At 44.5% G+C, this 27,482-nt stretch overlaps 1 protein-coding gene across 19 annotated transcripts in view; it reads left to right on the forward strand.

The window, feature by feature from the left end:
* Positions 1-5,847: 5,847 nt before the first annotated feature.
* Positions 5,848-27,482, forward strand: part of NPL (N-acetylneuraminate pyruvate lyase) — a 43,933-nt gene continuing 22,298 nt past the window's right edge. For 3 of the 19 annotated variants that reach the window (XM_042229174.2, XM_042229176.2, XM_042229182.2), the window contains exons 1-5: positions 5,848-5,980; positions 10,642-10,748; positions 20,612-20,685; positions 21,792-21,879; positions 25,539-25,596. In XM_042229174.2, the coding sequence (XP_042085108.1) occupies positions 5,924-5,980; positions 10,642-10,748; positions 20,612-20,685; positions 21,792-21,879; positions 25,539-25,596 (384 nt within the window). In that variant the 5' untranslated portion in view covers positions 5,848-5,923. Of the gene's footprint in view, positions 7,029-7,075; positions 8,343-10,641; positions 10,749-20,611; positions 20,686-21,791; positions 21,880-25,538; positions 25,597-27,482 lie in introns of those variants that run through there. The other 16 variants (XM_042229175.2, XM_060396190.1, XM_042229179.2 and 13 more) reach the window with 11 other exon arrangements.

Below are 27,482 nucleotides of genomic sequence, written 5' to 3' on the forward strand. Positions count from 1 at the left end.
AAAGAAAAGTGTCAGAGGACTTGAAGCCCGTAGTGGGGTGTTTTTTGTTTTTTGGGTTTTTTTGCCTCTCCCTTCTTCTAAGGCCTACTCAAGTGTCTAAGACTGAACTTAGGTGTCACCTTCCCCTAGGGAGACCTCCCTGAGACTCTCTTGCCTCATCATACACACACTTACTAACACACACACATACTCAACCAATCCACATGGAGTCTCCTCTCAGCGCTTCTTAATATCTTTACACAGGTGTATATGTATATATATATATATATATATATATATGCCTTTCCCACAGTTCATAGTTGAGGCTGTGAGTTTCTTCAGAGCAGTTGGTGGATATTGGGATATGCACACCTCTCCCTCATTCTAACGAGATTTTTCCCACCCAACCCTCTTTCTTTCCTTCTCCTTCCAGAGGTATCAGAGCTCCATGACAACCTAAAGGCTCTTCCTGCCTTCCCTTGCTACTTCCCTCTGAAAATCTCCTGCACATCAAATTCCATGTTAGCATCTGCTTCTTAGCAAACCCTAACACATTCTAATAAGGAATTGCTTGGCGGCCCTAGTGGTAAAGAACCCACCTGCCAATGCAGGAGATGCGGGTTCAACCCTGCGGGGGACGACCCGTGAAGGGTTAAGTCTTGGGAGCTGCTCGGCAGGTATGCAGAGCCTTAGGCATGTTCCTAAGCTCCCTGTCCCGCCACCCTCAAGAATTTTTATAGCCCTTAAGGCTCCAAGATGTTTCGTTTCGGCAACATTTCCTAGAAGATAGATTATCTTATTATGTATACTTCATAGAAGATAGGTTATCTGATTGTGTTCTGTATACAATGGTAAGGGTCTGGTGATTGTATCTTGAGATTAAAAACAACCTTGTGAATGTCATAAGTCACGTACTTTACCCTATATATACTGCAGCACAATAAAGCAAGGCATCAGCCATTTTGGGCTGATCCTCTCAACCCCATCTTTTGTCTCTCTCTTATTTTCTTAGCGGGGACGCTCCGTTCTCTCCCTGTGCAGGTGCGACTCTTGCTTGTGCTGGCCGCGGCAGGTGGCGCCCAACGTGGGGCTCGACTTCGACAGTTTTCCTCGCCACTACTCTTATTAATTGAAAAGAGTGAGTATATGAGTATACAAGTGAATTAAATTGAGGAGGAGTAGTAAGGTATATAGTTGAGAGTATAAATATGGGACAGACGCATAGTCGTCAATTGTTTGTACACATGTTATCTGTAATGTTAAAACATCGGGGAATTACTGTTTCTAAACCTAAATTAATCAATTTTCTTTCATTCATCGAGGAAGTTTGCCCTTGGTTCCCCAGAGAAGGTACAGTAAATTTAGAAACATGGAAGAAGGTAGGGGAACAAATTCGGACTCATTATACTTTACATGGCCCTGAAAAAATCCCTGTCGAAACTTTATCCTTTTGGACACTAATTCGTGATTGCCTGGACTTTGATAATGATGAATTAAAACGTTTAGGAAATTTATTAAAACAGGAAGAAGATCCTCTCCATGTTCCTGATTCGGAACCCAGGTATGCTGTTCCCGAGGGAGTTGAAGGCGATCCTCCATTTTCTAACTTATTGCGTCCTTCGGATAATGATGATTTACTTTCATCCACAGATGAGGCGGAATTAGACGAAGAAGCTGCTAAATACCATCAAGAAGATTGGGGTTTTTTAGCACAAGAAAAGGGGGCGTCAACATCTAAAGATGAATTGGTTGAATGTTTAAAAAACCTCACTATTGCTTTACAGAACTCAGGAATCAAGCTTCCTAGTAACAATGCTAAATCTCCTTCTGCTCCGCCCCTTCCCCCTGCCTATGCTCCTTCCGTTGTGGCTGGTCTCGATCCCCCGCAGACCCCTGGGTTGAGAAGATCCCCTGGAGGAGGGCATAGTAACCTGCTCCAGTATTCTTGCCTGGGGAATCCCATGGACAGAGGAGTTTGGTAGGCTGCAGTCTATAGGGTCACACAGAGTCAGAAATGACTAGGGCGACTTAGCACGTAAGTGACTTGGCATGCATGCACCAAATTTATATAAACATTTATATATTTATATATTTATATAAATAAACATATGCTAAGTCACCCCAGTCGTGTCCAACTCTCCGTGACCCTGTGGACTGTAGCCCTCCAGGCTCTTTTGTCCATGGGATTCCCCAGGCAAGAATACTGGAGTGAGTTGCCATTTCCTTCTCCAATAAATAAACATAGTTATTTATAAAATATTTATATCAAATACATTCAGAATATTGGCTTATTGGCTGGCAATATCAATCCTACTGATTAACATCTTTCGGGTACTTAATTTTTCATCTATTAAAGTGTGACTTGAGCGCTTCCTTGGTAGTGGTGAAGAATCTTTCTGCCAAGGCAGGAGACTGGATTCGATCCCTGCACTGGGAAGATCCCACATGCTGTGGAACAACTAAGCCCGAGAGCCACAACTACTGAGCCTGTGCTCTAGAGCCTAGCAGCCACAACTACCGAAGCCCATATACCTAAAGCCCACTTTCCGCAACAAGAGAAGCCACCGCAATGAGCAGCCCATGCACCGCTAGAGTGGTGCCACTGGAGAAAACCCCGAGCAGCAACAGACCCAGCACAGCCAAAAATGAAAAGCAATGAAATTAAAAAAATGTCTTCAAGCGTGACCTTGAAAAAAAATACTAACATTGTCCCATTGGGATATAATATTCTTTTTAACATAATGAAACAAACAGATGTAACTAGGACTCTTCCTTCCTTTTTTGCAGGATAACACAGTAGCAATTAATAGTATCAGCTCCCAGATAACTAGAAATCAAATCACAACTCAACTGCTCACTGGTTCTATAGCCTTTGGCAAATCACTTAAGCTTTTTAAACTCCTGTTTCTGATCTGTAAAATGGGAGAATGCATCCTCATCTGTAATGTATGACTTCAAAAAAATGGTACCCACCATATAGGATTGTTTTATGAATTCATTAATAAGAGGTGGCAAGAATACACAGAAGAACTATACAAAAAAGATCTTCATGACCCAGATGATCACAAAGGTGTGATCACTCACACTCACCTAGAGCTGGACATCCTGGAATGTGAAGTCAAGTGGGCCTTAGGAAGCATCACTGCGAACAAAGCTAATGGAGGCAATGGAATTCCAGTTGAGCTACTTCAAATCCTGAAAGATGATGCTGTGAAAGTGCTGCACTCAATATGCCAGAAAATTTGGAAAACTCAGCAATGGTCACAGGACTGGAAAAGGTCAGTTTTCATTCCAATTCCAAAGAAAGGTAATGCCAAAGAATGCTCAAACTACCACACAATTGCACTCACCTCACATGCTGTAAAAGTAATGCTCAAAATTCTCTAAGCCAAGCTTCAGGAATATGTGAACCATGAACTTTCAGATGTTCAAGCTGGTTTTAGGAAAGGCAGAGAAACCAGAGATCAAATTGCCAACATCCGATGGATCGTTGAAAAAGCAAGAGAGTTCCAGAGAAACATCTATTTCTGCTTTATTGACTATGCCAAAGCCTTTGACTGTGTGGATCACAATAAACTATGGAAAATTCTCCAAGAGATGGGAATACCAGACCACCTGACCTGCCTCTTGAGAAACCTATATGCAGGTCAGGAAGCAACAGTTAGAACTGGACATGGAACAACAGACTGGTTCCAAATGGGAAAAGGAGTACATCAAGGCTGTATATTGTCACCCTGCTTATTTAATTTCTATGCAGAGCACATCATGAGAAAAGCTGGGCTGGAAGAAGCACAAGCTGGAATCAAGATTGCCAGGAGAAATATCAATAACCTCAGATATGCAGATGACACCACCCTTATGGCAGAAAGTGAAGAGGAGCTAAAAAGCCTCTTGATGAAAGTGAAAGAGGAGAGTGAAAAAAGTTGGCTTAAAGCTCAGCATTCAGAAAACAAAGATCATGGCATCTGGTCCCATCACTTCATGGCAAATAGATGGGGAAACAGTGGCTGACTTTATTTTTCTGGGCTCCAAAATCATTGCAGATGGTGACTGCAGCCATGAAATTAAAAGAGGCTTGCTCCTTGGAATGAAAGTTATGACCAACCTGGACAGCATATTCAAACGCAGAGACATTACTTTGCCAACAAAGGTCTGTCTAGTCAAGGCTATGGTTTTTCCAATGGTCATGTATGGATGTGAGAGTTGGACTGGGAAGAAAGCTGAGCGCCGAAGAACTGATGCTTTTGAAGTGTGGTGTTGGAGAAGACTCTTGAGAGTCCCTTGGACTGCAAGGAGATCCAACCAGTCCATTCTGAAGGAGATCAACCCTGGGATTTCTTTGGAAGGAATGATGCTAAAGCTGAAGCTCCAGTACTTTGGCCACCACATGCGAAGAGTTGACTCATGGGAAAAGACTCTGATGCTGGGAGGGATTGGGGGCAGGAGGAGAAGGGGACAACGGAGGATGAGATGGCTGGATGGCATCACTGACTCGATAGACGTGAGTTTGAGTGAACTCTGGGAGTTGGTGATGGACAGGGAGGCCTGGCGTGCTGCAGTTCATGGGGTTACAAAGAGTCGGACAAGATTGAGCGACTGAACTGAACGAATTAATTTCTGGTGCAACGTGCAACAAAAGACCTATCCTAATGGATTTAAAAGCACTTTGCAAACTAGAAAGCACTTCAGGAAATTCATTTTTTCTAAATGCGTATTTAGCATTGCCCATTGCCTTTTATGGAAAACTGAGGTTAATTCACATCAGCAAGAGAAAGCTGAGGGACTTGCTTATGGTTGTGTTTCTGATTTATTAACACAGCACTTAATATTAGAAAATAAACTCTTTGACATTTCTATAAGTAGAGGTATTTTGGTTAAAAATACTTTTTCTTTCCAAATTCTTTCAATTGTTCTCCAGAATAAGCCAGAAAAGCTGTCGCATTAGTAACAAATCTGCTTTTAATATCCGTTCATCTCTTTTTAAAAACTGGAATATACTGATTCATAATGTTGCGTTAGTTTCAGTGAATCATTTATACCTATACATATATCTTTTTTTTTTTTTTAAGATTCCTTTCCCATTTAGGTCATTACAGAGTACTGAATAGAGTTCCCTGTGTTATACAGTAGGTCCTTATTAGTTATTTATTTTATATATAGTAGTGTGTATGTGTATGTGTTAGTCCCAATCTCCCCATTTATCACTCCTCCCTTTCCCTCCTTGTAACCCGCAAGTTTGTGTTCTCTAACTGACTCTATCTCTGTTTCACAAATTAGTTCATTTTACCATTTTTTTAGATTCCACTTATACGCAACATCATGTGATATTTGTCTTTCTGACTCACTTCACTCAGTATGACAACAATCTCTAGGTGTATCTCTTTCTAACAGGAGAACCTGCGGGGTTGGGGCAGCAGCTGGAGCTGGAAGATCAGGGAATCCCCAAGGGGCAGGCAGTGTTCTCAGCAGGCTTCTAGAACAGCAGCCCGAATTTCCAAATCCTTTGTTGCAGGGCCTCGGGCAGAAGGCAGGTTAACACAGAAAGGAGCCCAGAAGGGGAAGAACCAGCCCAGCAGATGAAAAAGAAAAGATAGGTGTGGCTGCACCTGAGGGGAGGTGCAGGATGGACCGGATGAGCGCGCGCTCGGAGAACCCAGCTGCTCACAACTGTTGGGGAGCCGGAGCTGCGCCCCTCTGCGCAGCCAGACCCCGGCGTTGGCGGGGGCACCCCGGGAAGAGGGAACTCCACCTGTGCGCCCGGCCTTGCGCCGCGGGCGGCGCGGGAGGAACTGCAGCTCCCGGGCCGGGCGGGGCGGGCACGTGGTGCGCGGCTGCCGCGATAAAGAACGCCCCTGGGAGCCGGAGCGCAGCGGCGCAGGCGGCCTCGCGGCGGCTGGGTGAGCGCGGCCGGGCGGCGTGGACGGACGCACCGACGGACGGACGCATGGAGACCAACAGACAGGGAATGAGCGCAGAGGGGCGGCGGGGAGCGGACTCGGGGGTGCGTGAGACCGTGACGGCCGGACGCAAAGGTCAAGGCTGGGGAGCTGGGAAATGGAGTCTGGGGGAGCGTGAACGCGACACCCTCCCGGCCCGGGGGTAGTCCGGACGGACGAACAGACGGAAAGGGGGACCCACTCCGCTAGGTTCTGTCCAGACCGCAGAGCCGGGCCTCAAGGATCCTTTTTTTAAAATGATCAGAGTCAGCCACTGGGGAGAAGAGAGTTTAGGAATTAAGTGTGATACAGTCCCTTCATTTGATGGGACGCTGTATTTCTGCATTTTTGTGTGTTTAGTTTCTCTATTTCTGTCTTTCGAGTGACTCTCCACGCCTAGAACTGCATCTTCCTCTTCCTCCCCCAGCGATTTTTTTAACTTTGTTCCTTTAAGAGAGCTTGACTTAGGCAGCTTGAATTCTTTGCACTAAGGATTCTTGTCTGTGGAAAGAGGTGTTAAGATTTCCAGAATAATAAGTGTTTAAGTAATGATATTCTAAATACTCCTATTTACAAAATACGGATCATTCTCAGTTACCAGGGTTGTGATTTTTTTTTTTTTAACTCCATCTCTTCCTGAAGCAGTTTCACAGTTTGCAAAGCCAGTAAACTTTGCTCATTTATTTTCCCTTGTGACTCAGCTGGTAAAGAATCCGCCTGCAATGCAGGAGACCTGGGTTCGATCGCTGGGTTGGGAAGGTCCCCTGGAGGAGGGAAAGGCTACCCACTCCAGTATTCTGGCCTGGAGAACCCCATGGACCATGGGGTCGCAAAGAGTCAGATGAGACTGAGCAATTTTTACTTCACTTCACTTCCTGAAGCATTTTCACGGTTTCTAAAGCCAGCAAACTGTTCATTTATTTAGTGTATTGCTCCGCACAAAGATAGATTTTTGAACCCTTCTTGCCCCCTGACGGCTTACACTGGAAAAGAAGAGCCAGAACTACCTATCTCTGATGTAGTTTTTAATGAAAAGCAAATGTTTGAGGGAATTCTAAAGGGTAAGAAATTATTTTCATTTAGGGGATCAGAGAATGTCCTCTCATATTTAAGGTGAGTTCCAAAAGTTGGTTATACTGAAGGGGCTGAAATGGGAGATACTGCCATTCTGGGTGGGAGAACAGGCGAGCCAGGACAAGGTCGGTTGCAACAGAGCACCAGGGACCAGTTGGACTGGGGCACTTCAGGTGTGGGGAGATCTCTGCAGAGACAATAGACCAGGAAATTGGGTATTTGTCCCGTGGAAGCCAGGAAGAAGTTAGTGTTTTCTGAGCAGGGCCAAATCAAGATCAGAAATGTCTGAGCTACTAGGTTAATCTGGTGGCCTGCCTATGTTGGAGAAGAGAGTTGGGGTTAGGACAGTGATTCCCAACTCTTATCCCAAGCCTCATATCTTTTAACAAAGCAAGCTGTATTTAAGTGTGCTTAATCTGAGACATTGATAGATAGATAAGTCTTTCTATCTTGCCAGTCCAGGCTTTTGACCATCCTAAGAATATCCTTGTAACTGCCCTAAATACGAAATAAATGCAGCTGAAAGCACAAGAATATGGAAATCTAGAGTGTACGGCCTCTAGGAGACTTGATATGGAACCTAGCTCTCTGAACTTTTATCTCTTGAACCTTCTTGAGCCCCTTTAATATGGAGTTGTGCCCATTGGTCTAGATAAGAGGTGATTAACGATGTGTAAGTTATGAGAGGGACAGTAAGGGGAGCGGGAAGGGTTGCAGGGAAAGAAGATAACAGATGGAAAGGAAATGACTTAGTCCCTGAATAGAAAAGAGTAGCCAGGGTTGGGGAGGTGGTGCGGACGGAGCTGAGATGACAGGAAACGGTGCTGATAAAGGAAAGCTGCCTATTCTCTCCTATAGTCACCAGGCAAGACTATTCATGTAATTCTCTCAGCACCCCTATGAAAAGTGATTACTATTATCCCCGTTTACTGAAGGGGAACCTGAAGCACAGAGAGGTTAAATAGTAGTCCTGAGGTCACCCAGCTGGTAAGTGGTGGAGCCAGGATGTGGACACAGGAAGTCTGACTCCAGACCTAGAGCTCTAACCCTGCTACTGTAAGGAGCAAACGAAGACAGTGTTTAGATGGTCAGATGGCAGGTTTGCTTTAGGCTGTCCTGAGTTGAGATGCGTGCAGGAGGAGGATGCATGCAGTTGACGGCGTGCAGTGGACGCAGCGTCAGCCTCGTTTGGTGCTCAGACCTTCCTCTGGGGTAGACAGGGTCTTGTGTTCTTGACCTTGCATTTTCCCCATGGGCCAGGTGATTACATTTCTCTTTCAAAACTTCCAACAGGATTTAGTGGCATCTTCAAACTAGGAGAAGTCAGAGAAATCCTAGTAGCCTTTATATCTGGTAAGGTTCCCTTTGTTGCCCTTCAGTAGCAAAACCCCTTTCAGAGCAAAACTACTCGAAGGCTTTGGGCTTAATTTCAGGAGCAGAGCTCACCAGGGATGTATCTCTTTGTAAGGGGAGGTATCACCATTGGCCAGCCACAAAAACAATATGTTTTGCCACCTGTACCCTTTCATGTTTTTGTCCTTGTTCTGCCCTGTTTCTAGCTTCAAGAGCTCACTTGAGCCAGGATCTTAGGGGATACAGAAAAAGTAGAAGTGATCTCTGTACTCTGGAAGTTTATGCTCCTATCTGGGGAGATGAGATTAACAGTTATAAAAAATGAACACAATAGGATAGTCCATAATATTACATTATGTGGGTCAAATGTAAGCATAGTGGGCATTGGTGTTTTTTTGTTTTCTTTTTTTTGGTGCTCTAGGTCTTTGTTGCTATGCGTGGACTTTCTCTAGTTGTGGCGAGCATGGGGAGGCTCCTCTTCCTTGCGGGCGTGCCGGCTTCTCATTGCAGTGGCTTCTCTTGTTGCGAAGCACAGGCTCGAGTTGTAGCTTTGGGACTCTAGAGCTCAGGCTCAGTGGATGTGCACAGGCTTAGTTTTAAAGCACATGGAATCTTCGCGGACCAGGGATCGAACCTATGTCCTCTGTGTTGGCAGGTGGATTCTTACCTGTTGCACCACCAGGGAGTCTGGCATTTGGTTTTTAAAAGTGACCTCAGAACTATAATGGGGCATCCCTGTGGCTCAGAGGTTAAAGCGTCTGCCACCAATGCGTGAGACCCGGGTTCGATCCCTGAGTCGGGAAGATCCCCTGGAGAAGGAAATGGTAACCCCCTCCAGTATTCTAGCCTGGAGAATCCCATGGACAGAGAAGCCTGGTAGGCTACAGTCCACGGGGTCGCAAAGAGTCGGACACGACTGAGCGACTTCACTTTCACTTCAGAACTATAATATACTCTCTCTTGTTAATTGTAGACATCACTAACTTTTCACGAAGCCAAACATCTTTTGTATAATTGTCACCAAATACTGTCTGATTATGTTTTATTTTCTTCTTCAATTGTTAGACTTTGCATGTGTGCCTTCAAATTTTCATGTCCTCCAGCTCAAAAATTAATAGTGCTTCTGGAAGTAGTTAAATGGCAGAGGTGGGAGATGAACCAGGTAGCCTCCTGTGGCATCTAGGCTATTAACCAGGATGCTTGATGCCTCTCTTTGCCTGTTTTGGGCAACTTCTTGGCTTTTTTTATGCTGGTTATGAGCAGGTACATTCTCAGCCGGGTGGTGAGGGATCCTTTTACCCCAAATGAGTGTTTGTGAGGTTCATTGTCTCAGCAGAGATCTCTGTGGAAGTAATCATCCAGCTACAATCTGGACACCTCATTCAATCACTCACATAGAAAGAAGAAAGTGAAGTCACTCAGTTGTGTCCAACTCTTTGCGACCCCATGGACTGTAGCCTGCCAGGCTCCTCCATCCATGGGATTTTCCAGGCAAGAGTACTGGAGTGGGTTGCCATTTCCTTCTCCAGGGGATCTTCCTGACCCAGGGATTGAACCTGGGTCTCCCGCACTGCAGGCAGACTCTTTACCATCTGAGCCACCAGGGAAGCCCAATCACTCACATATCCATCACTTTTTAATTGAACACAAGGTGTCCAACAGAGCACTCAGTTCAGGGAAAGCAAAGACAAATGAAATCTATTTCCCGTCATGGGGGAGCTTGGTCTAGTGGGGAAGAGGTGAATGTCATATTTGTGATGTGATTTACTAAAGCCAGGGAAACAGGGAAAAACTGATTAAAACTAGAATATGAAAGGATAGTTAGGTAAATCTAATGATAATCATGTAGCTCACACTGAAGGCTTTTAAGGCTTAAATACTGGTCTTAGGGGAGATTCTTACTCAACCATATGAAGTTATGAAAAGACATAAGACTGTCCCTTTTCTCCTGACCAGATTTCAACCTGAGTGATGTATTTGACCTTGCTGAATTTGGTTCATATTCTTTCTTCTGCTGGTTTTCATCCCTGCTCTCTGAGGTTTCAAACTGCCTTGGTCATCTGTATAGATAAGCTGGGAGTCCTTTCCAGTGGTATTTTCCTAAAACATTACCCTCTTGTCTCCATCTCTGCTGTCTTTAAAATATAGTTTCCTCCTTTATAGTGTAAAGCTCTCACATTTTACATTCCTCTCGTTTGCTCTGTGTTTGTAAACTTGTAAGCATTTTTCACAGTTCTAAACTGTGTAGGAATGGACTTTGCCCCAGAGTTTATCATTAATTGACATTTCTCGAAGACAGGAAGGACATTATATGTTTTCCAGACATTTCAGCAACTTGATGGCCTCCCCAAAGAAGAAGCTGCAAGGTCTTGTTGCTGCGACCATCACGCCGATGACTGAGCATGGGTAACTATGATTTGGGACTAAAGGGATCTCTCTCCACCATAATGATCCAAAGGTCTCCATAGTAGCGGTGGCTTGGCTTCTGCATCTTCCACCCCTACAGTGTCTCTGAGCCCAGGTCAGAGAAGAGGTCTCTATATCCCAGGCAGTGCCGAGGGAGATAAGATAATATATGGCAGCTCCCCTTCCTCCCAGTATCCGTAGCCCCACAAAGCAAAATTCTGCTTGCATTTTATCAGAGCCCTGCCCATTCCAAATAAGACCAGTGGAGTTGGGTGAGGAAAATCTCATTTTAGCAGGATTTGATATCAAGCTCTGGCCTCTAGAAGCTGTGTCTAGACTGTTCATGGATGTGATGAAATGTCCTACCCTGAAGAAAGTGGGGAAGGTTTCTGCCAGATGGCCCCCTTAAGGCATGTTTTACAGACTCATTTCAACATTGGTTAAATGATGGGGAGCTTGCAAAAGGGAGGTAATAACAGATGATTGCTGAGAAATTGTTACCCAAGCAAGCGTTTTCCAGATGAATAGTATGGTGGTACTAGCAGAGAGTGGTCATGTGCCCCGGGCATCCATGAGCAGTATATAAATCCTCCCTGAATGTTACCATTAACACAGTGGGGATTTGTCCACCTTCTGGATCTGTTTTTGACATGTTAGAAGAAAAGCTTCTCCTTTCTTCCTCCATTTAATTGCAGCCATACCTACATTATGGAGTTATGAGTATTAAAATGAGATAATCCATTAATAGTGTTTAGCACAGGGTCAGCATGTGCTTAGGTTAATTAGTTTGAATTGCTACTGTGGCATAAGGGATAAATGAAAGATGACGTATTCTATAAGCCTTTAAATGAGACTTGTTTTTGGTCTTCTGTTACTGAATTTTTACAAACCTTAACCCTATCCCTTTAAAGTGGATGACATTTCTTATGACTTTTACTGTTCTTAATTCAGAGTTGGCTGTATCAGTTTTCCCTTAGGCCATTGGAGTTCAAACATTTTCACTTCTAAGATTCTCAAAAAATCACATCTTTACTAGGTCTAAGTAAAATTCTTGCTGAGATGGCATGGTTAATAGCATTTTTTTTTTTTCTGTTGCCTCTCCATTTCCACAAGCTCTAAGAAAGACTGAAGTCAGCTCTTTCTCGATGTGTCAGCTACTTGTTGGGCCGATAAAACAGCAGTCATGTGATTGCATGAGCAGACAGGATTTACTTCCTGTTATGGAGTAAGATCCTGTTTGCAAGCTCAGAACACTGCATCTGGTTGGTGCTACTTTAACCTTTTTAATCAGATCCCTCTTAGCCTAGAAGTGGCTTTCTTCAAAGTCCTGCTTGTTCATCTGGAACCCTCGCAGCGTCTGTGTTTTCACTCTATCCTGCTGTTTCCCTGGGATACCAGGACCCACACATATTAGAGATAACTAAAATGACTCTGCTTTTCTGGATCCTTCTGTGTTTCCCAAATACTTCTAGCCCTGTTGCCTCCACTCACTATTTCCCCTTTTTTTTTTCATGAATTCTTTTCTCTTCTAGGACCCTCTCTTTCCTGAAGTGTGAAATAAAAATGTGTTTTTATAAGGGCCTTGTAAGAATTTAAATTAAATCAAAATGTGTGTAAGTACATGGTACATAGTAGGCATGTAAGTTTTGTCAGTTCCCTTTTCTCTCCATCTTTCTGCTCCATCTAAATATTCCTATAGCTATGAAGCAGGTTTGGAGCACCCACCAAGAGCAGGTAGATATTAACCTACTTGCCCACAAGAGAATCTGTTTTTCTGACATGTTTTCTAAGAGACAGGACAGAAAGAAGAGCCACATGGAATCTAACACCTAGAAATTCTGCCCAGTGACCTACCAACATAGGAGGCTTCCTAACCTGGCTCTTAAAGCATGGCCTCCATAATTCAGAATGGCTGAATTCCAGTGATTCAACTCTGAACATAAGTTGATGTCCTAAAGTGAGGAAGGTGGCAGGAAAAAAACATGGTTAAATAGATTTTAGTTAGAATATCTGGGTTCCTAACCCCCAGCACTGACACCACTAGCTATCTGACCCTGGGGAGCTCTATTCACCTTGTGAAAGTTCTCTCATATTTTGTAAGGAGACAGAATTCAACCACATAATCTCTAAGGCCGTTCAAATGCTGAGAGTCCAGAGTTCTCTAGTGTTAGGTTATTAGGGATAGTGTGGTGGTCTCCATTAAGTAAGAATTTCTGAGTACCTGCAACTCCAGTCCATCCTCCGCACTGTAGTCCAATGAGTTTCCTAATAAATGAATATAATCATTTGATGAACATGAACTTGGGCAAATTCCAGGAGATGGTGGGGGACAGGGAGGCCTGGTTTGCTGCAGTCCATGAGGTCACAGGGTCGGACATGACTTGGCAACTGAACAACAACAAATTAGATTTACTCTCTTAAGACTCTCTCCGAAGTCAGTTTTGTCTAAACCTTGCTACTCACAAGGTCCATGGACCGTTAGCTCCAACATCACATAGGAACTTGGTAGAAATGCAGTATCTCGGGTGCTGCTACGCACCACTGAACTAGAACCTGTATTTTAGCAGTGTCCCTGAATGATTCTTTAGCACATTGAAGCCCGGCATCAACTGGTTGAAGCCCAGAACCTGGGATGACATAGGAAGTCCTTTACAGTCTACCTTTCCTACTACATTTCTTTTCCCCAAAACACCTCATCCCCTTTCTTCTCTGTGTGCCTTTACACATTTTGTATCCTCTGCCTTTTTCTACCACCATCCTCTCCTTTCCCTGCTCCATTTGAACTTGTCTATTCATCCGTCATTGAGTTAGACAAGGCTGTGGTCCTAGTGTGATTAGATTGACTAGTTTTCTGTGAATATGGTTTCAGTGTGTCTGCCCTCTTGCAACACTTACCATCTTACTTGGGTTTCTCTTACCTTGGGCTTAGGGTATCTCTTCATGGCTGCTCCAGCAAAGCGCAGCTGCTGCCCTTTACCTTGGACGAGGGATATCTCCTCCCCACTGCCCCTCCCGACCTTGAACGTGGAATAGCTCCTCTAGGCCCTCTGGCACCCACGCAGCCACCGCTCCTTGGACTTGGGGTCTCTCCTCCTGGCCACCACCCCTGGCCTTGGGCGTGGGGCAGCTCCTCCCGGCCACCGCCCCTGGTCTCCAGCGGGGGTAGCTCTTCTCGGCTGCTCCTGCACTGTCGCAGCCTGGTGCTCTCGGCCGCCGCCCCTGACCTCGGACGTGGGGTAGCTCCTCTAGGCTGCCTCCCCTGACCTCGGACGTGGGGTAGCTAATGAAACTAAATCATGCTCTGTGGGGCCACCCAAGATGGGCGGGCATGGTGGAGAGGTCTGACACAATGTGGTCCACTGGAGAAGGGAATGGCAAACCACTTCAGTATTCTTGCCTTGAGAACCCCATGAGCAGTATGAAAAGACAAAATGATAGGATACTGAAAGAGGAACTCCCCAGGTCAGTAGGTGCCCAATATGCTGCTGGAGATCAGTGGAGAAATAACTCCAGAAAGAATGAAGGGATGGAGTCAAAGCAAAAACAATACCCAGTTGTGGATGTGACTGGTGATGGAAGCAAGGTCCGATGCTGTAAAGAGCAATATTGCATAGGAACCTGGAATGTCAGGTCCATGAATCAAGGCAAATTGGAAGTGGTCAAACAGGAGATGGCAAGAGTGAACGTCAACATTCTAGGAATCAGCGAACTAAAATGGACTGGAATGGGTGAATTTAACTCAGATGACCATTATATCTACTACTGTGGGCAGGAATCCCTTAGAAGAAATGGAGTAGCCATCATGGTCAGCAAAAGAGTCCGAAATGCAGTACTTGGATGAAATCTCAAAAATGACAGAATGATCTCTGTTCATTTCCAAGGCAAATCATTCAATATCACGTTAATCCAAGTCTATGTGCCAACCAGTAACACTGAAGAAGCTGAAGTTGAACAGTTCTATGAAGACCTACAAGACCTTTTAGAACTAACACCCAAAAAAGATGTCCTTTTCATTATAGGGGACTGGAATGCAAAAGTAGGAAGTCAAGAAACACTTGGCGTAACAGGCAAATCTGGCCTTGGAATATGGAATGAAGCAGGGCAAAGACTAATAGAGTTTTGCCAAGAAAATGCACTGGTCATAGCAAACACCCGCTTCCAACAACACAAGAGAAGACTCTACACATGGACATCACCAGATGGTCAACACCGAAATCATATTGATTATATTCTTTGCAGCCAAAGATGGAGAAGCTCTATACAGTCAACAAAAACAAGACCAGGAGCTGACTATGGCTCAGATCATGAACTCCTTATTGCCAAATTCAGACTCAAATTGAAGAAAGTAGGGAAAACCACTAGACCATTCAGGTATGACCTAAATCAAATCCCTTATGATTATACAGTGGAAGTGAGAAATAGATTTAAGGGACTAGATCTGATAGACAGAATGCCTGATGAACTATTGAATGAGGTTCGTGACATAGTACAGGAGACAGAGATCAAGACCATCCCCATGGAAAGAAATGCAAAAAAGCAAAATGGCTGTCTGAAGAGGCCTCACAAATAGCTGTGAAAAGAAGAGAAGCGAAAAGCAAAGGAGAAAAGGAAAGATACAAGCATCTGAATGCAGAGTTCCAAAGAATAGCAAGAAGAGATAAGAAAGCCTTCCTCAGAGATCAATGCAAAGAAATAGAGGAAAATAATAGAATGGGAAAGACTAGAGATCTCTTCAGGAAAATTAGAGATACCAAGGGAACATTTCATGCAAAGATGGGCTCGATAAAGGACAGAAATGGTATGGACCTAACAGAAGCAGAAAATATTAAGAGGTGGCAAGAATACACAGAAGAACTGTACAAAAAAGATCTTCATGACCAAGATAATCACCATGGTGTGATCACTTACCTAGAGCCAGACATCCTGGAATGTGAAGTCAAGTGGCCCTTAGGAAGCATCACTACAAACAAAGCTAGTGGAGATGATGGAATTCCAGTTGAGCTGTTTGAAATCCTGAAAGATGATGCTGTGAAAGTGCTGCACTCAATATGCCAGCAAATTTGGAAAACTCAGCAGTGGCCACAGGACTGGAAAAGGTCAGTTTTCATTCCAGTCCCAAAGAAAGGCAATGACAAAGAATGCTCAAACTACCGCACAATTGCACTCATCTCACATGCTAGTAAAGTAATGCTCAAAATTCTCCAAGCCAGGCTTCAGCAATACGTGAACTGTGAACTTCCAGATGTTCAAGCTGGTTTTAGAAAAGGCAGAGGAACCAGAGATCAAATTGCCAACATCCGCTGGATCATGGAAAAAGCAAGAGAGTTCCAGAAAAACATCTATTTCTGCTTTATTGACTATGCCAAAGCCTTTGACTGTGTGGATCACAATAAACTGGGGAAAATTCTGAAAGAGATGGGAATACCAGACCACCCGACTTGCCTCTTGAGAAACCTATATACAGGTCAGGAAGCAACAGTTAGAACTGAACATGGAACAACAGACTGGTTCCAAATAGGAAAAGGAGTACGTCAAGGCCGTATATTGTCACCCTGCTTATTTAACTTATATGCAGAGTACATCATAAGAAATGCTGGGCTGGAAGAAACACAAGCTGGAATCAAGATTGCTGGGAGAAGTATCAATCACCTCAGATATGCAGATGACACCACCCTTATGGCAGAAAGTGAAGAGGAACTAAAAAGCCTCTTGATGAAAGTGAAAGAAGAGAGTGAAAAAGTTGGCTTAAAGCTCAACATTCAGAAAACGAAGATCATGGCATCTGGTCCCATCACTTCATGGGAAATAGATGGGGAAACAGTGGAAACAGTGTCAGACTTTATTTTTGGGGGGCTCCAAAATCACTGCAGATGGTGACTGCAGCCATGAAATTAAAAGACGCTTACCCCTTGGAAGGAAAGTTATGACCAACCTAGATAGCATATTGAAAAGCAGAGACATTACTTTGCCAACAAAGGTCCGTCTAGTCAAGGCTGTGGTTTTCCCAGTGGTCATGTATGGATGTGAGAGTTGGACTGTGAAGAAAGCTGAGCACCGAAGAATTGATGCTTTTGAAGTGTGGTGTTGGAGAAGACTCTTGAGAGTCCCTTGGACTGCAAGGAGATCCAACCAGTCCATTCTGAAGGAGATCAGCCCTGGGATTTCTTTGGAAGGAATGATGCTGAAGCCAAAACTCCAGTACTTTGGCCACCACATGCGAACAGTTGACTCATTGGAAAAGACTCTGATGCTGGGAGGGGTTGGGGGCAGGAGGAGAAGGGGACAACAGAGGATGAGATGGATGGATGGCATCACTGACTCGATGGATGTGAGTCTGAGTGAACTCTGGGAATTGGTGATGGACAGGGAGGCCTGGTGTGCTGCAATTCATGGGGTCACAAAGAGTTGGACATGACTGAGCGACTGAACTGAACTGATTCATCCATCAAAACCATCCTCTGGTTATTCTTCCCCAGTTTCCCTAAAAATAGTTATAGAGTCCTTCCTCTGTGGTCTCATAGCACCCTGTGCCTACCTTTTCATATTATATCACAATTATTTGTTTATGATGATTACTATAATAACTTTGTTACATGTGTGTTTCTGCCAAGATATTTTTTTTCTTCAATCTGGCTGAGCCAGGTCTTAGTTGTAGCATGTGGGATCTTCTGTCTTTGTTTCAACATGTGGGGTTTTTAGTCGTGGCATAGGAACGCTTGGTTGCAGCATGTGTTGATCTAGTTCCCTGACCAGGGATCAAACCTGGACCCCCTTCATTTGGAGCCTGGAGTCTTAGCCACTAGACTGACAAGGGAAGTCACCCAACACGCTTTGAGCTGCCTACCCTTATGTATAGTTATTTATTGGTTACCAGACACTGCATAGGGACTGAGCATATATCTTATTTATCTTTGAATCTTCAGCATTTCACACAGCATATGGTAAATTTTGTTAGCTGTAATTTCATGGGGAGAGGAAGCTAACATTGATTGGCTGAACACTACGTGTTAGTCTTCATGTGGGGCATTTCAAGGGACATATTCCACTTAAATCTTCGTAGCAATGCAGAGCTGTTACTTCTGCTAGTGCAGTTGATGAAACCAAGATCCTATAGACTAATGCCTAATTGGAAAGGAAGGTCAATCTCTACCCAGCCCTATTCATTTCTTTTTCTACATCAGAGTGAAGGACTTTTGTTTTCCTTAGTTGTTCCAAGAAGTCACTTTTTCCAATGGGCAAGTTCACAGTCATTGGAACAGAGAGTCCATTTCAGATTGGCCAAAATGTCTGGAAAAAAGTTGTGTTTTCTCCCTCGAAGGCCCTGAACTTCCTCATGAGAATTTTCACAACACACTGTGGTAACAACACACCTGTTACCCAGCCAGTCAAAGGGCCCAGCCCGCTGGAGATGGATTTGTGTAGACTGTCATCTTTCCAACTGTTGCAGGAAACCGAGCGACCCAGATTTCCAGACTAGGACGCTTTCCGCCTCTGGCAGGGTGGGGTCGTTATAGCTCCTGCTCCTCTCCCAAAGGAGTTTTTAAGTAACCGAGTAGTTACTTTGCCAAAAAGGATGAGCAGCTTCCATCTGATTTTGAAAGCTGAAGTATACATGGAATAGTGTTAGAGTGAAAGTGTTAGTTACTCTGACTCTTCATGACCCCATGGACTGTAGCCCACAGGCTGCTGTGTTCATGGGATTCTTCAGGCAAGAATAGTGGAGTGGGTTGCCATTCTCTTCTCCAAGGGATCTTCCGGACCCAGGGATCAAACCTGGGTATCCTGCATTGAAGACAGATTCTTTACCATCTGAGCCACCAGGGAAGCCCAGGAAAACATTAGATTAAACCAAAAGAATGCATATTAAAGTGAGTATAGTGCCTACTAGGTCTCGGTCACCTGGAGCTCTAAAGGCTCCTCCTTGGTGAAAAGGTCAGGCCTGCTCTCGGTGTGTGAGTATGTGGCCAGGGTAGAACTGGGGAGGTGTTGAGACTTCAGTGAAAGTCTGCAGGAGCCACTGTGTCTGAATCCGTGACTCTAGCATAAGCTATTGCCCAGTGACTTTATTTCCGGTTTCCGGTCCATGATTGGAAAGTCCCTGGGGCCTGACAGAGGTGTCTCCTGGCTGCTTGCATGAGTAGGTGGACATCAGTGGTCAAAACTAGAGCTACTGTCACACAGACAAAGCCCCTGCTGATCATTCCTGCCTCTCAGGGCTTGTTCCAGGTGAAGAGCCGACGGAAGCAGCAAGTGGCAAGTGTGTTGGAAAGGTGTGGTTCCTAGTGGTCACAAATGTCTGAAGCAGAGAGACTTCAAGAATTTGAGCAGGTCCAGCTGACCCAAACGAGGGTCCTGAGAAGAATTGTCTAGGCAGCCCACTCACCCATCTTAGAGTCTTGCTCAGTGAGACTGAGAGGCCAGGATTTGACATTTGAGCAAGTAGGGCAGGGAGGGGCAGTGTTAATGATGCTGGGACATGAGCCATTATGGAAAGCGCCTGCTCCCCTTGCAGGCCTTTCAACTACATTAAAGCGTGCCTTTGCCCAAGTGGCAGCTTGGACTGGTTGTCTCTTGGACATTGTGGGCAGTGGTTGCCTAGGCATCCTTTGTTTTCATCTCTATTGTTCTGTTTCCTTTGACAAATACCCTTTGATGTATATGTTTTCTATATGCCTCAGATATTTTGGTTTCTTTTTGTTTTTTTAGGGACTAATAAGATGAAAAGAATGTTAATAAGGTTAAAATTAAATTAGTATTCTCTGGCCCCACTGACAAAAATGCAAAAGTACTAGCCAACTCATATCAATACTTAGTTTTCTTGTCAACCATGCATTCTGCAACATTCTTGCCCCACTGTTTTCCTTTGTGTTTTCATTCTCTATCCTCCCCACCTATATTTTGATTGAGAACAGGGCACTTTATCTGATCTGTCAGTTTCTAGATTTTTAAACTCAATATGATTTTAAGGAAAAGAGCCCTTATTGCCTGAAGTATCAGATCTTTACAAGGTCAGTACTTTTCAAACTGGAAAGCACATCCAGATCATCTGGAGGTCTTGTTACAGTGCAGATTCTGACCAAGAGAACTGTGTGCGGCCTGGGACTCATCATTTCCAGCTAATATCCCCAGACACTGATACCGCTGTCCCACAAATGACACTTTAAAAGACAAACTGATGGCAAAGTTCCTTTCCAATGGTTAATCCCCTTTAGTTTAACGCTAACACATATAAATGGCTTTACACCTTCCTCTATTGTCATAAATATTAAGTGCTAAAATTCTTCAGTTACTAAGATTGGATTTTCTTACTTCCTAAGAAGTGATTGCTTCTGGCCACACAGAAAATGTTAAGTTCTCATTTAACCACACCCCAGCCTATCACTCTTCCCCAAAAGGGCAAAAGATAATTAAGTAATTATTTTTTAATTATTACTTGTAATGAAGTTTAAATGTAAAACCTTTGTGGATAGCTAGTAAGATTTTGCTCACATAATTGAAGCACATGTGGCTGAGTAGAGAAGAAAAAAATCCAGGCATTATTCAGAGCAGGCTAAGAATTTCACAGTCTGATTGGATGGATTTGAATAACAATTAACAAGAAAGAGCATTGGTTCAGCTGTTAAGAATCTGCCTGCCAATGCAAGAGATGCAGGTTGGATCCTTGTGTCAGGAAGATCCCCGGAGGAGGAAATGGCAACCCACGGCAGTATTCCTGGGAAATTCCATGGACAGAGGAGCCTGATGGGCTACAGTCCATGGGGTTGCAAGAGTCGAGCACCACTTAGTGACTAACCAATAACATGGGTTGAATAATCTAGAAAAGAATAAATGCACATTCTTTTCTGATTTTTTGTGTTTTTCAGAGAAATCAACTTTTCAGTCATTGGTCGGTATGTGGACTATCTTGTAGAGGAACAGGGAGTGAAGAATGTCTTTGGTAAGTCATCTTTAGGGATTGCTCTACATATCTCGAGCTCAGTCCTTGGAGAGCAGATTACTAGCCTGGAGGTCACAGTGTTATTGTGTTAAAGGTTATGGTTGAGCCTGGCTAAGCAGTGTAAAATTTGTGAATTTTTAGGTTCATCAATTTTAGACCTAAAAGATGATCAAGAGATTATCTAATTTGGTAGTGTGCTTGAAATCGGCCAGGAACTGAGACCCTTTACCAGAGCACTTGCACCTAGAGCAACAGACTATAAAGAGGCTATAAGGGGCTAAAAATCTCTATGCACACGTGCAACTGGGGCAAATTATGAGCAATAAGATACAAAAAGGCCACGAGCCAGCGGCCACTTCTGAGGTGCTGGGAGCAAAAGCAGGGTGCTGCACACGATCCCTCCAGACTGCACAATGAGCAAGTGGGCAGACCACCTATGCCTCCTGCCCAACCCACGGACCTGCCCTCTTGTGACCCCCTTTAAGGACTGGCGTGCCACTTTGGGAAGCGAGCAAAGGTGCTTGTTTCTGGTTCTCCCTCCCCCCGGCTGCATCACAAGCCGCCATAAAGCCTTGCCTGAAATTCTCATCTGGCGTCTTACCAATTTCTATTGATTAAAGAGTCCAAGGACCCAGGTCTCTAGACAGAGGTCATTTTAGATCTGCAGTACCCACCATTGTCTTCGTAACTAAACGCCACTTAGGACCGCTGGGACATCCCAGTACTGGGTGGTATTGGTTTTCCTGCCATTAAACCCAAATAGAGAACTTGCCTGGTATGTTCGGAGACTTGCCTGAAACCTGGGCAGTCATCTCTGTCTCCATTTAAAATACTTACTCTCTATCCCTGAAAACAAGGACAAATTTGTAATTACAAGTCATGCCTAACCTTCCCGGTCCTTTTGATAAGATGAAGATGAACAAAAGACTGGGTCTGAAGTGAAGAATGGAAACATGGCATCACACCACTGGCTCCAGACTCTCCTCGGTGTGTCTCCGTGTCCCTTCCTCTTGAGCAGGGGTTTCTGCCCCTGCACTGCCAGCATTGGTGCTGGAGGAATGACAGGTATCAGCTGGTCCCCCTGACTGACTCTCTGTTTGGAACAGTGAACGGCACGACGGGAGAAGGCCTGTCCCTGAGCATCTCGGAGCGCTGCCAGGTCGCGGAGGAGTGGGTAACAAAGGGGAGGAACAAGTGAGTGGCTCCATCGAGATAAACTCCCTTATCTGCCAGGGCAGCAGAGACCACAGCTCTATCCCAGATGACACAGCCTCCCTGCCTTCCGGCCACAAGTCTGACCCAAGGTCAGCTTGTAGGGAGAGGAGCGCCCTTCCTTTCCATGTGAAAGGGCAGCAAAACACTCCCGGCTCTCAGAGATCCCATCGTGTAACCGGAAACAGCCTCTGGTCTGTTTACCAGGCCAGTCCCTTGCTAGGGGTGGGTACCCTGTCCTTGGATGAGGGGCAGAGGGTCCTGGTGGTTGGCTGCTGGCCCTTCTGCTGAGCCGCTCAGCATCCTTCCCATCTCAGGGTGGGTCTGTTGCTTCCATCACGTCTTGTCTCTGCACATGACTCCACGTGCTCTCTGTGGTGCTTCCTCTCATAGTCTTAGGGAGCTTTCTGCATCCTCTAAACTTCAGTGCAATGATGGATTTTTGTCGTAATACTCAATTCATGCCTGGGAAAACCAGTAGAACTGCGTCGATTCAATAGGCGCAATGAACCAAGTTTGATTCGTTGTCTGCTACTTTGTGTGTTATGCACTGTGCTGGCGCTGGGGATGTAAAACAGGATCTCTGCCCTCAGGTTGCTTACCATCCAGTGGAGATGTCAGACCATGAAAACTAACACTGATCCTTCTGATAAATAGTGTAAACAGGGGTCAGAGAAGGGAGTGATTGACGGTGCCTTAGACTGGAGGTTGAGTCTCCGATCTTTAAATGGCTTTAGAGCACCTGGCATGTGTGCTAAGTTGCTTCAGTTGTGTCCAACTCTGCAGCTCTGGGGACCATGGCCCGCCAGGCTCCTCTGTCCATGGGATTCTCCAGGCAAGAATACTGGAGTGGGTTGCTGTGCCCTCCTCCAGGGGATATTCCTGACCCAGGGGTCAAACCTGAGTCCCTTATATCTCCTGCATTGGCAGGTGGGTTCTTTAACACTAGCGCCACTTGGGAAACCCTTGGAGCACTTTGGGCACTCTGAAATTGTACGCCAAACTTGAATGTCCACATAGGCAATTTCTGTCTGTTTTCAGCCAATTTTCAGTCTGATCCTGGGCCCCAAACAATTAAAGACCATGGGCAGAGTGAGAAAAGAGGATGGCTAAGTGTAAACATTAAGAAAAGCACCAGAAGGAATTCCCTAGTGTTCCAGCAGTTTAGGAAGCTGTGCTTCTATTGCCGGGGGTGCAGCTTCCATCCCTGGTCGGGGAACTAAGATCCCATATGCCTCCCAGCGTGGCCAGAAAAGAAAAGCACCAGAAACGGGGGGATAGTGAAGTGGGCACAGACAGAACACACTCAGGAGGGAGATTAGGAGAGAGTCCTGTCACTGCAGGAAGGAAGGTCTTGTAGAGCATCCAGAGAACATGGGAATTAAGAGCAGGGCTTGAAGGCCAGACTGCCTGAGTCGGCTGCTGCCTCTGCTTCTCCATAGCTCTGTGAGCTCAGGCTGGTCTTAAACACCCTATGCTCTGTCTATCAAGCCGGAATGTTAATAGTACCCATCCTATAAGGTGGTGGTAAGGGTCCAAGCAGTGCCTGGCACATAGTACTAAGGATTATATAAGAATTCACTGTAATTTTTGCAGTAGATGCCGTGTCCATTATAACATTTAATAATTGTTAGATGCTGTGAGAGTCTGCAGAATGGAGGATTGAGAAGGCAGGAAATGACCAGTGGCCTCAGAGAGAGCACACTGTCACAGAAGCAGCTGCAGAAGGGGTTGAATGCAGTAGACACCTGGAAGGGGGACCAGTAAGGGTAGTTTATTCTCACACTCAGAAAAACCTTTGCAGGTGGGGACTTCCCTGGTGGTCCAGTGGCTAAGATTCTGAACTCCCAACGCAGGGGGCCAGGTTCGATCCCCAGTCTGGAAACTAGATTGCACAGACTGCAACTAAGACCCAGCACAGAGAAATAAATTTTAAAAATACTTATTTTTTAAAATGTGCTGGGATGAAAGGAAGGAGAAAGGGAACAATGGATTAGAGAGGAGGAACCAAGATTAAAAGAAGGGTAGTTTATTTCTCTCACAGAAGGAAAGTCTTAAACACATTTCCATGCTGAAGGGACAGTGCCATTGGAGAAGAGATAAAGAGAGTGGAGAACCGATGCCTTTGATGGAAGATCTCGGCGGGGCTTGAAATAAAACCAAATGTAGGTAGAGTAGCTCTAGGAGATAGATAAGAAGCTGGGACGAACACACAAAAGGGGATACAGCTAAGCACAGAGATGAGGAGGGGAAAAAGGGAGTCTGTGTGCAGAGTGCCTTTACCTTTGGTGTCTTGGAAGCAAGGAGCAAGGACATCTGCCAAGAAAAAGGGGTTGTGGGGTAGAATTTAGAGCTTGAGGTGAAAAGTCAAGACTTGGAGCAGCCTCTTCAGGGACTTGGAAAACAAAGTAAGTCATGGCGGCTAGAACACTCTGGGGAGTCTTTTCCTCCTGAATTGAGAAACTGCAAGTTTGTACCAAAGCCACAGAGTCAGCAGCCTGGTGGAGAGGAGAAGCAATGCATGATTGTTTTAACCTACGCCAGGAGATGGGGTAGTAAAAGGGTTAAGGGAGCCATGCAGTAAAGCTGCTGGTGAGGGTAAAAAGCCAGCCACCTTTTCTCCTTTCAGAAATCTTCTGTTATCCTTTACAAATGCAGACCTGATCACAGGACTTCCCAGTGAGATCCCATTTTACCTAAGATAGCACAAGTCAAGGATGATGGGAGGACTCAGTGCTCAGGCCTCAATGATGACACGTCTCCATCCCGTGAGAGCGGCACGTGTGTCATTCAGAGTCCCTGGAAGACTCACCAGCATGACTGAATTACAGCTGAGTCGTATTGATCCTACCTACAGAGGACCAGGGTGCCTTGTGGCACACATCCAAAGATGAACATTGGCGTCTCAGAGAAAACCTCTTTCATGGCCAAATCCTGAGGACTTTCAAGATAGGAAAAAACTTTTCACAGTGAGTTTGTTTCATATAGGACTGATTCCTGGATGTACTCCTTAAGGAACCTCTGTATTTTTATCTCCAACCCAAAATATCTCAGTTTTACACCTATCTTCATGTATACAGTCACCATCAAATGCAGAATCTCTAACAAAGAGTAGTCAAAACAAGCCCTCGAGTATTGATTAATCCATTATTGCTTTCAAAATTCTATTGCTTCAGTTCAGTTCAGTCACTCGGTCGCGTCTGACTCTTTGCGGCCCCATGGACTGCAGCACGCCAGGCCTCCCTGTCCATCACCAACTCCCGGAGTTTACTTAAACTCATGTCCATTGAGTCAGTGATGCCATCCAATCTCATCCTCTGTTGTCTCCTTCTCCTCCCACCTTGAATCTTTCCCAGCATCAGGGTCTTTTCAGATGAGTCAGTTCTTCGCATCAGGTGGCCAAAGTATTGGAGGTTCAGCTTCAGCATCAGTCTATTGCTTGGTTGAATCTTAAATTGTATTCCCTGGACTTTTTAAAAAAAATCCCTGATCAGATTAATTTAAAGTAGACCACAGTAGAATTCACTAGTCTTAAGAGTGAGATTAGCCAGATATTAGCTAACCGGTAAAACCAGCACAAACCAGAATAGCACAGCCCTTTGTAAACTTCAAGTGATGCAACAGAGGTTTCTCTTTTGCAGATTGGATCAGATAGTAATTCATGTGGGAGCCTTGAGCTTGAAGGAGTCACAAGAACTGGTATGTATGTGGGTCCATCTGGGAGAGACCACTTGAGGGACCTCCATCTTTATGCTGGAGTTAAAGTCAGTATCATTTTTGCTAAATATTGGATGCTATGCTGGTGCATATAAGGTCTAGAACCTCAGGGAAGCCAGCATGAAGCTATGAAGAGAGCAGCCCAAGATGATAACTGCTGTAGCAGAGAGTCAAATAGAACACAGAGGCACCTCTTCTATTGGGCAAAGTAAGGATGGGTATGGAGCTATCTGGCTTGCAGGTAAGGAACTTAACTTGAGCCAACCTCAGTTTTCTCTGGGAGGTAAAAGGCAAGACCATCTGCTGGGCCTAAAGGAGATGGAGTGAGTGTTCAGACATGAGAAGTGGTAAAAACTGAGAATTAATGCCTGGAGAATGGAAGAGAAAGTTTAGACAGAAGAAGCTTGCCCCCACCCATGTTTATAGCAGCACTGTTCATGAGGTCAAAGCAACCTAGATGCCCATGGATAGATGAATGGATAAAGAAAAGGTGGAATATAGTATACATACAATGGAATATTATTCAATATTGAAAGGAAGCAAATCCATCTTGTCACATGCTGCAGTATGGATGAACCTCCTTGAGGACATTGTGCTAAGTGAAATATGCCAGTCACTAAAGGACAAATACTATATTATTCCTCTTATGTTATGAGGTATCCAAAGTGGTCAAATCCACATAAACAGAAATTAGAATGGTGGTTACTGGGGACTAGTGGGAGGGGGAAAGAAGAGTCGTTTAATGGGAATAGAGTTTGTTGTCTGAGAAAAAGCAGCAGGCTATAAAAGAAATGCATTTATTTGGGATCTTGTTTTAAATAGAAGTATCATTGATTTACAGTGTTGTGGTAGTTTCTGGTATACAGCAAAGTAATTCAGTTTTATACACACACACACACACACACACACACACACACCTAGATTAAGCAGTTATTACCTTCAGAAATCTATTGTTTGGTTGAACCTTAAATTTTATTCCCTGGACATTTACTTAAACCCCTGATTGGATTAATTTCAAATAGACCTTGGTAGAATTTAGTCGTCTTGAGATTGAGGTTACTTAGGTATTAGCTAACTGTCAAACAAGCGCAAACGACAGCAGTGTAGCCTGTCTGTGTCACTGTGAACTTCAAGTGATGCAACTGTGTTTTCTCTTTTGCAAATTGGATCAGATGTATATATAAAGAATATATATTCAGATTCTTTTTCATTATAGATTATTACAAGATTGATTATTACAAGTTCCCTGTGCTATACACTTCCTTGTTGTTTATCTGTTTTGTGTGAAGCAGTATGTATCTGTTAATCCAGCATGGATGGACCTAGAGAATATCATACTAAGTGAAGTAAGTCAAATTTATAGGTGGAATCTAAAAAAATGATACCCAAATGAACTTATTTACAAAACAGAAACAAACTCACAGACAATAGAAAAAAAATTCATGGTTACTTGGGGTCTTAGAGTTACAATTCAGGGAGTACAGATTCCAGCAGCCACCAGAATAGTGCCCCTCTGGGAACCAAAAGTCAGGAGTCTTTAAAGGAAAACAGAGAAGTACACTTAATTTCCATAAGTTATTTGCCAAGAGCTCTGATTGGGAGGTCCATATCTTCTTCCTTTTTTTTCCCCGGTTACAACTTATTGACTGGTCAAGTGTGTCTCAGATATGCAGATGATATCACCCTAAGGGCAGAAAACAAAGAGAAACTAAAGAGCCTCTTGATGAAGGTGAAAGAGGAGAGTGAAAAAGCTGACTTAAAACTCAATATTCAAAACACTAGGATCATGGCATCCAGTCCCATCAGTTCAGTCACTCAGTCGTGTCCGACTCTTTGCGACCCCATGAATTGCAGCACGCCAGGCCTCC

The sequence above is a fragment of the Ovis aries genome, chromosome 12 (assembly GCF_016772045.2).
Source record: "Ovis aries strain OAR_USU_Benz2616 breed Rambouillet chromosome 12, ARS-UI_Ramb_v3.0, whole genome shotgun sequence".
NCBI lineage: Eukaryota > Metazoa > Chordata > Mammalia > Artiodactyla > Bovidae > Ovis > Ovis aries.